Source organism: Mus pahari, chromosome 5, assembly GCF_900095145.1.
Source record: "Mus pahari chromosome 5, PAHARI_EIJ_v1.1, whole genome shotgun sequence".
In the NCBI taxonomy this organism is placed as follows: Eukaryota; Metazoa; Chordata; class Mammalia; order Rodentia; family Muridae; genus Mus; species Mus pahari.
In genome coordinates, this window is record NC_034594.1 from 162,883,472 (window position 1) to 162,893,267 (window position 9,796).

General features: G+C 49.9%; 1 protein-coding gene across 1 annotated transcript in view; it reads right to left on the bottom strand.

Annotated features, from left to right (window-relative positions):
* The window catches only part of Vash2 (vasohibin 2), a 31,482-nt gene that overhangs the window by 14,830 nt on the left and 6,856 nt on the right, over positions 1–9,796 (bottom strand). Inside the window, exons 3-5 of the mRNA XM_021198049.2 lie at positions 8,082–8,170; positions 4,710–4,766; positions 3,993–4,067 (exon numbers count right to left, since the gene is read on the bottom strand). Of these exons, the coding sequence (XP_021053708.1) occupies positions 3,993–4,067; positions 4,710–4,766; positions 8,082–8,170 (221 nt within the window). The remainder of the gene's footprint in view (positions 1–3,992; positions 4,068–4,709; positions 4,767–8,081; positions 8,171–9,796) is intronic.

Sequence of the window (9,796 nt, forward strand, 5' to 3'; positions counted from 1 at the left end):
GAGGGAGGGAGGGAGGGAGGGACGGACGGAGGGAGGGAGGGACGGACGGAGGGAGGGAGGGAGATAGATAGATAGATAATAGATAGACAGACAGAAAGATAAGATGATGGATGGTGCCTGCGTAACCCCATCTAACGTTATCCCTGGCTTCATTAGATAGAAGAGAAGGACAGGTGACTAGAAGTCAGCCAAACCTACCAGCTTCCCAAACCTTGTTTCCCAGGACAGTGGGAAGCTCTGGGAGATGCTGACTGTGACCTGAATCACTCTTCCCAGGGGAAAAGCAGGATACCAGAATGCTGACAGAGCAAACCTGTAAGTTTGGATGGAGGTCTGTGCCAAGAGTCCAGTTTCCCTGAGTTGAACACAGGGAGAAGCTCCTACGCTTGTCACCTGCCTTCTTGTTCTCAGAAATGTCACATGGGTAAGAACAAAGTGAAATCAAGAGCCATGGTCCAGTGGGTTCCTAGATCTAGTCTCTACAAGCCCCGATGTTCTAGATAATTCCAGGGACATGATGCTCAGATGTGTGACAAGGTACAAAGAACAAGGTGGCCCATACACCCCAGACACACGCACCCCTGGTCCCACATACTGGGCACCCATGTATCCTGGTCCCACATACCCCAGATCCATACACCCCGCACCTACATACCCTAGACCCATATACCCCAGGCCCACACACCCTGGGGCCACACTCCAGTTCCACATACCCCAGACCCACATACCCTGGGCCCACACACCCTGGGCCTACATATCCCAGACCCATGTACCCTGAACCCACATACCCCATGCCTACACACTCCAGGCCTACATACTCTGGTCCCATATACCCCCCCCTCACATATCGAAAACTCACATATCACAAACTGTGGTCCACACTTCCCAGGCCTACATATCCCAAATCCACTCACCCCGGGCCCATATACCTTGCACACTCAGCAGGCGGCCCAAGTGGCTGAGTGGAGCTTGTCTACTGAGGGATAGGCCTGGCCTTGTGTCCTCCACTGGCCGCTAGCCAGCAGCTCCCTAGCCAATGGTTTCCAGAAAGAGGCTCTGCCTACATCTGTGGCTACAAGACTGGAGCCTTGACCTATCTGTTACTTCCCAGCCTGCCCTCCTGCTACACTCCCTAGTGTGTTTCCTTCTTTGATGAGAAGCAAGGAGAAGATCTGGGAGAGGCTTCAGAAAGACTCAAGTCGCCATTTTCCAAATGCTAAGGTACGGATAGACAGTCATGCTTCAGGTCAGATCCCCCCCCCCATGTGATCTGCAAGAAATGGAGAATCACAAAATCTCCCTGTCCTGTGGAGAGGTCCAGTAGCATGTGGGTAGCCCTGGCTTTAATACCCATCCATATATATACCCATATATACATAACTAAACACAAGATTATGAAAATCTGGGGCCAGAGGTGTAGCTCAGGTCAAGTGCTGAGCGAGCATGACCAAGGCGCTGAATCTGGTCCCAGAACCTCAAAAGAGCAAAAATAAAACCAAAAAGACACAAGAGGGGTTGAGGAGATGGCTCAGTTGTTAAAGAGCTCACTGTGCAGCCAGGCAGTGGTGGCGCACACCTCTAACCCTAGCACTCAGGAGGCAGAGGCAGATGGATCTTAGTGGGTCCAGGGGCTTACCCAGCCAGCCTGGGTGCACCGGGTTCAATGGGAGATCCCGTCTCAAAAAAGTCAGGTAGATGGTTGGGGAGGTATCTTAGTAGGTTAAAGCACTTATTGCACATGCAAAGAACTGGAGTTCAATACCAAGAACCTGCACAAAGCCAGGTATGGCAGATCACACATCTGTAGCCCCATCAGTTCTGTAGAGTGGGGTGACAGGTAGGACAATCCCTGGAAGCCTGGGGGGCAGATAGTTTGCTGTACAAAGCAACAGACAAGAGACCGTCCTGTTTCAAACTAAGTGGAAGCTAAGGACCAACATCCAAGGTTGTCCTCTGACCACCACTCTAATGCTGTGGTTTGTGTGCACCCATATTTAACACACATATATGTATACACTTACACATACACACAAAGGTAGAGAGTGGTAAAAGGCTGATAAGCTGTTAACTGTAGCCATACATGTGTACTTTGGTGTGTGCATCTGCACACACATACACCACACATACCCAAGAGTCTCAACAGACCAACCAGACCATCTCCTTGTCCCAACTAACTCTGAAGCACCTCGTCCACTAATCCCTGTCTCCTTTCCTGGCTCTCAGCCTGCTTGAGTTCCCTAAAGTCTCTCTTCAGCTGTTTTTACTGTCAGCCTGACAGAATGTAGAGCCACCTGGAACGAGGGAGCCTCAACTGAAGAGTTGCCTTAGTCAGACTGGCCTGTGGCTGTGTCTTTGAGGAGTTGTTTTAATTGATACGGAGGGCCCAGGCAATTATAGGCGGCACCATCTCTAGAGCAGGCAGGTCCGAGCTATAGAAGATAGCTTGCTGAGAATGAACCAGGGAACAAGCCTATTAGCATGCATACCCCATGGTCTCTTCCCTGACTTCCTTCAGTGATAGATTCTGACCTGGAAGCACTTGCAGAAATAAACCCTTTCCTCCCTAACTCTCTTTCGTCATGGCATCGTTCACAGCAACAGAAAACAAAGGAGAAGGCTCCTTCATGGGTTCTTTGTGTCCATCTCAGTAAAAGAATTTTGGGGTTTATCCTTGATCATTTTCTCTCCCTCTGAACTTGTCTCCCCAACAGTCACATCACTTAGTTTGTATTTCTGCCCCCTAAAAAGACCCACACTCCAAATATCCCATCCTGAACAGCCCAGATTTCATGTTTTTAGATCCACCCATTCCACGTCTGAACTCATGCCCACAGCTGGAGCCTTCCTTTCAAGCCCCTCCCTTGGGCCGTGGCATTACCATGAAAGACAGGAATGGAGCAATTGACAGTCCTGCAGCCTGGACAACTGCAGCCCCTCCCCTCAGCCCTTACTGCTTCTGTCCCAGTGCAGGTCTGCACCAAAGCATGCCACAGCCCTGTCACCCTCGATTCTTTGAGCTCTTCTCCGTTTGTGCTTGACTCTCTGTCAACTCCTATGTCTGGCTGGTTTCCAAGTCCTGGCAGTTCTGGAAACTACCTCGTCCAACCCAGCCCCACTGCCAAGGCCATGGTCCAGGTGTCACCATTCGCTCCTCTAAGCACTCACAGTGGGCTCTGCAGATCCAGCCCGGCTGCCTCCAACATGTCCTGACTGTCCTTCAGAAAGCTACTGAATGTGAAGTACCCAGGATGAGAACGCAGCGGTCTTTGGCTTCAGAGCTTTCTGAAGGCCACTTAGCACAGCATTCTAGACGCCAACAGCTTTTGTCTGGGGTCGACTATTAGCCCAACACCTATGGTCTCCCCAGCCAACTACCACAAGAAGACACAGCATTTCTCTGGCTCTGCTCTCAGATGGCGCTCAATTGCCATCACCATCAGTCAGGGTCATCACAGCTTTTCTGGGCCAAATTCCTCCCCAGGCAAAGAGCCCAGAATGCAGTGAAAACAACCGAGAATTAGAGATCAGACTTGTGTCCCCAGATTCCATCACGACACACTGCCAGACCCCTGTGTCCCCGGGTTCCATCACAACACACTGGCCACACTTGCTCTTCTCTGCAACTCGCTCTCAGTGTTCCCCCAGTGATGGGTCTGGATATTCGCCCTCTTGGCCTTAACTCCATATAAGTGTCTTACTTATGACAGTGTCAGATTAATGCAAGAAAAGCCACATAGGCACTCTCCAAAGTCCCTCTGAATTTGAATTCTCCCGTGACTGCTAAATCTACAGTCACTAGCCTGACATCTCTCCCGGACAGTACCACAGATAACTGGTTAGACAAAGCTGGTCCAAGGAGCCAAACCTTGGGTGTGTTCAACTCCAGCCAGGTCAAATTAAGAGAGGGTCTGACATTTTTCACCAAGGACATCAAAGATGCAACTAACTCCAGAACAGGGTCACAAAGGGACAACACAAAGCTTAAAGGATACATGCCCAGGATGACTGCCTCCAGGCATTTGATAGGCAAGGATTCTCGGGTCATCTCCTTCGCTGTCTCCATTAACCTGTGGGACAGAGCACAACAGATCATCTCTGAATTTAGGCAATTATGCAGTCAGTTTGGTTGTCCATCAGTCCATCAGTCTGTCTGCATGCCCACCTCCACACTAGGCACCATGCAGGGATCTAGAGAGAAAGGGAACAATTCTTTTCTTAGAAGGAACCCAAAGCACATGTGCCCCTGACAGAACTAAGATCCTCAAGTCTGCACCCCCACCCCAGTTACCTCAGAGGAGGTGGTGTGAGCACTGCTCAGCCTGGGAACAGGGACTTACAGGTTTGGAGGCCTCTACTGTTCTGAAAGTCAGTCTGGTTCATTTTTGAGTCAAGGTCTCTCTATGTTGCCCCTGGCTGTTCTGAAACTTTTGATGTAAACCAGGCTGACCTCAAACTCAGAGATCTACCTGCCTCTCAAGTGCTGGGATTGAAGCTGTGTGTCACCACACCTGGCCTGAGAGACGGTCTTGACCACTAAATTTAGCTGCCAAAATCGACTAGTCCTCAGCCCTCCCCACACAGGCCCTGAAGTACCTCCACCTCCACCCTCAGATTAGAATACTGGAGCCCTAGGACACAGGGACAGATTGGGAGAGGGTGCTGGAGGCTCAGTGGTAAGCCATGTGGTCCTCAGATCATGTGCCACTTACCCGCTCAGAGGTCGCATTTTCCTGATTTCAAAGAACTGGGTCCCTGTGTGGTTGTATCTGTGTGAAACTCATAAAGGAAAGAGACAGAAGAAACTCCACAGTCCTGGTTGCCCAGCAGAGCCACATATTCCCATCTCTCCATGGGATAAGAAAGTACCACTTTCCTGGCCAGTGGCCAGTGGGGAGCCGACAGCCCCTGCTCCCCACTGTTCAGTCTAGAAATCCAGCTCCTAATCCAAAGCTGAGGTACACCTTTGACATTCGTGGCACTTCATAGCAGGCTACCATGTGTTCCCGGTGTTTGACTGTATGTCTTAAGTCACATGCTAGGCCAGAAGCTCTTGAGAGTTGGGTCTTTTCTTTTATCATCTTTGGATCCCTCATAAAGCCTGAAGGAAGCTCTCAAAAACCCGGGTTAGCAGGTGTTGCTAAATAAATGGGAGTAAGAAAATGAATTCAGTGATGAGTGGGCTGGTCAGTGGACAAACAAAGGAGAGGATGGACAACAGGGAAAGAAAAAGTAAATGGACAGAAGGACAGATGGCAAGATGGAGGGAGGAAAAGGAAGTAGATGGACAGATGGATGGATGGATGATAGGAGAAAGGTAAATGGTGAAAAGGTGGGTGGATGTACAAAAGTATGGTTAGATGTGTGTGTGTGTTTGTGTGTATCTTTGTGTATGTGTGTGAGGGTGTGTTTGTGTGTATGTGTGTTTGTGTGTGTCTTTATGTATGTGGGTGAGAGTGTGTGTGTATCTTTGTATATGTGTGTGTGTATATATGTATGTGTGTATGTATGTATCTCACCACTGTATCAGTCTATGGAAGAAAAGATGGAAGAGTGGAGGAATGGCAGTTATTCAACAGCACATAGAACTTAAGAAAACGTCACTTATCTCATGCCAAGATGCACACTTGACATCACTAAGCAGATGGTACTGCTTTCCTCACCCTCTTCTGATGGACTGCCCGGCTCTAGTCCACCAATGACCTACTCCTGTCATGCTTTCTGAGACTTTTTTTTTTTTTTTAGCCTAAAGAAAACATAACTTACATGTTTTATCCTTCTGCCTCAAGCAAAACCCCATTTGTAAAACGTCTGTGTTGGGAGGCTGTGGATGACTAATGAATTTGCTCGCCTAGAGCGCTGTATGTGTCCCAGTGATGCAAGCAGCTTTGAGGGCAGGAGCCATGAGGTGGCAGGGCCTCATATTGCCCAAGAGGAACAAGGTCCCCTCCAGGCTGAGGGCACAGATGAAGAGCCAGGTGACAGCCACACCGCATGACTTCTGCCCTACTTCAGATGCTAGGCCAGAGGTAACTGCCCTGAGCCATGGTTAGAGCAGCGTAAGCCTTCTAGACACTTCTAAAATAAGATTTAAAAAATCTTAGTGGTGAAAGAAAAAACAAAAGAGGGCTCTTGTTTGTGAAATGGTGTACTTTATCTAAGATTTTGCTCAAGCAGTGGGGTTCCCCGTATGTCTGAAGCAGAATTCAGTTTCTACAAAGTAAGATTAATCCATACTTAAGTAGTGAAAGGTTGTCTAGCTATGTTCTCTAAGTTCCTTGAGGCTAATAGCTGGGTTTCTGGGGGTTTCTCTCCAGCCTTCACTGTATGAAGCACAGAGCTCCTGGGCAGGTGCCCCATGCTTAGCAAAGCCATGGCCTCCCTTTCCAGACACACAAAGACTAGCATTCCAGTTCACTGCCTCTTGACCTCTGTTCCAGGGGAAGGCAGGATCAGACCCATCAAAACTGACAGCTGAATGCATGTGTAGTTAAGAATGGCCCCAAGCAACCCCCATATGCTGTCACCCGCATCCAGAACAAGACACCCAGACCACGGGTCTGAAGGGAGAGTTTCTATTCTGCCTCCATTGACGATGGCTCCCAAGACCTAAGGACCTGATCCCTGGTCCCCTTGTGTTTTCTACTGCCTACACTGTCGTCAGTAATCTAGGCTGACAGCCTTCACTAATTCATCAGAGAAAAGGTAAGAAGGGGGCCCTTCAAGAGCCATGATGACTGAGCTGAGTTTGTGTGGCAGGTTTTATATCAGTGTGAGAAAATGATATGCAAAACACATGCAAATTTGTCTCTACTGATGAAGCCCATGCTGGCTCATTCTCCCTGGGAAGGCCTCGTCCTAGATAGAAGTGAGAGCCGTTCTAACTTTAGGTCACTGGGAATGTTTGGTGATAGTGACAACTGAAAGAAGCTCTGCTCTTGGGGCCCCGGTCTGTTTGGGAAGGTGTTTGCATCCCTCAGCCACCAACAGCAGTCCACGTGGAGTCTCAATTTGGAGAAAAGAAGCAATACCCAATAACTCTGGTGGGCCTTGGGCTGACAGCCTCTCTCTGGAGGGAGCTACCATCTCCCACTGAGGCAGTCAGACTCCATGGAGAGGATGCCACACAGGAAAGCAGACTTACGGGGCAGAAACTGAGAGGCTGATAAAGTATTCGATCTTAATGGGCAGAGCAGGTGCTGTTCTCCAGGGTGCTGGGGACAGAATTGTTCTTTCTTGCAGCAGAGGATAGGGGAACACAGGCACTATGTTTCCTTCAGTACTTTCATCCTCCAGGCTGGGGAGAAGCAAGCAGAAAGCAAGCCAACAAGCCTGGGCCTCTCTATGTAGTCAACCCAAGCCCAAGCCCCTGAGAAGCACACTAGAGAGGGTCCCCATCTCACTCCTATGCTGGAAAATACCAGAAGCCATGTGCGGCCATTACCTCAGCCCCTTCGTCCCCACAGCGCTGCTTCTGAGGGACCTGAAGAACAGAACTAACCAACCCTGACTGTAAACCATCCGAGGGCACCGAGGCAAACAGAAAAGCTCGTCAGACCAAACCCTCAGGCTCCTCAGTAGCTCTTTCAGTTCGAGCTGAAGCAGGGTCCCATGGCAGAGGCCCTCCCAACCGTGCACATACAACTGGGACGAAGTCACCTACCTGGCTTGCTGGGATCGTGAGCGATCAGGAATGTGTTAAAGCAAGAGAGAAATGGAAGAGAGGGAAGGTCAGGCAGGAGAGGAGAAGGAGATGCTAATCATGGAGAAAAGGAAGAATAGAACAAAGAAGTAGAGAAAATGGAAGGGTGGAAAGAAGAGGTATCGGGGAGACAGGGCCACGGAATGGAGAAAGAGAAGTCACAGCCTGAAGGCAGATCATCTTCACCTCTGAGGAACAAGCCCTGACTGTTCTGGTTGCTGTTATCATGGGCTGTAAGTTCTTACCCAAGGGTGCTCTCCAGCACCTGTGCTCACCAGCCTTAGAGCTTTAGATGACCAAAGGGCAACAGACATGCTGCCAAGCTTGCCATCGCCACGACCGTCCCTTGTCTGGGGTGCTCAGCCCCTGGCTGGAAGGATACTGTAGTGTCTTCATGTAATTCTGGATGGCCTGGAGCCAGTCGGGGATCGTCATGGACAACCTGTAGTTTGGGACCTGGGGAATTGAAGGCTACAGAAAGACAGAGAGAGGGGACTGTGTTATCAAGGGGTTGTTCTGGTACAGCTTCAGGAGCAGGCATGGGGCTAAAACCAAGTGACAGCCGCTCCCGAGAGCAGACACACGCTCGGTATAGTCACCTGTTGATATGGTACCTCCTCCATACCAGCTTCCCCCTGAGATAGTTTGTCCACCATTGAAGGGCCCTCTAAGCTCCCTCCAGATATACTCCACTCTGAGCTATGGTTCTCAATGGCCCTCCTGACATTGTAACACAGCTGGCCTTCTCTGTGGGAATGTAACTTCCTTGTGGAGGCCAGGAACCATATCACTGTGACAAAGTACCTGAGATAACCAAGAATGTCCTGAATGAACCCCAAGGTGCTTCATTGATTCTTAATTTTTTATCTCATGATCCATTCTGAAGCATGGCTAATAGTGACCCTTTTATCTGTGCTCCCCACTTGAACACTGTTGACACAGGACACAAAGCAAGTGGCAGAATGGCACACCAGCCCTGGGCATCGTTTCTCAGACACACCAGAAGAGAGCATCAGATCCCATTACAGATGGTTGTGAGGCACCATGTGGTTGCTGGGAATTGAACTCAGGACCTCTGGAAGAGCAGTCGGTGCTCTTAACCGCTGAGCCATCTCTCCAGCCCGGGGAATCATTTTTCATTACCACACTCCTCGCATGCCCACTGCTTTCTCTCCTTAGTCCCTTTCCTGAGTTCAAGATTAAACAAGGCCCTCCTCTTGCCTTGACCCTTCCCTGGTAAGTGCTATGCCCCTGCCTCATGAGCCACCTTATCCTAGCCTCAGCAGCCCAGCCAGCTCTCCCAAGTGCCTACAGTCAGCATTCAAGCCAACCGCTCCCAAGACACGAGGACGCCAGCCAGCCGGGAACACACTTGGGTTTGTTTATCCCCACTGACTGCTCGTCTTCTCCATGTTTGTGGTGGGCCACGTCACTGGTGACAAAGAAACTTGTTCCCTCTGAATGCAGGTTTGAGAGAAGAGGCTCTTCTAAGCATTAACTTCTTTGTAAGAAGCAGGAGTGAAAAGCACGATCGGTCTCATCCTTGAGAAAACAGGGACAGCTTTGCAGGTGGAAGGAGAGGAGGCTATTAAGCAGACCCATGGACAGCCTAGCTGGGCAGCAGAGCCAGACACCACCTAAAGAGTCCCTGACACTTCTGGCACCGGCTCTGCCATGCAGTGACAGATGGGCGTGGTGCTCTGAGCACAGGGTATAGCAGGCTTTCTTCCACTTGTGTGACTTTGGCTGCATTTACTGCAAACGTTCTCTGCTGAGAAGATTCCTCTCGGTGCCTCTACTCAGCCTTGACTTTGAGGCGTTCTAAATTCATAGAAACTGTCCCTTCAGCTGGAAGGGAAGCAGTCACACTTGGCACACCCAAACCAAGGCTCTCTCTGTGTGTGAGCATGAGCGTGGCTATGTGGGCACACACGGGCCCAGCTGTTCTGCAAGCTACATTTTCTCTCTGACACCTCAACTCCAATTCCCTGTCTGGGAGAGTCGCTCTGGAGGGAAAACAGTTCCAATGTGAACATATGTTCCTATGACTTCATTACTCTCTCTCTCTCTCTCTCTCTCTCTCTCTCTCTCTCTCTC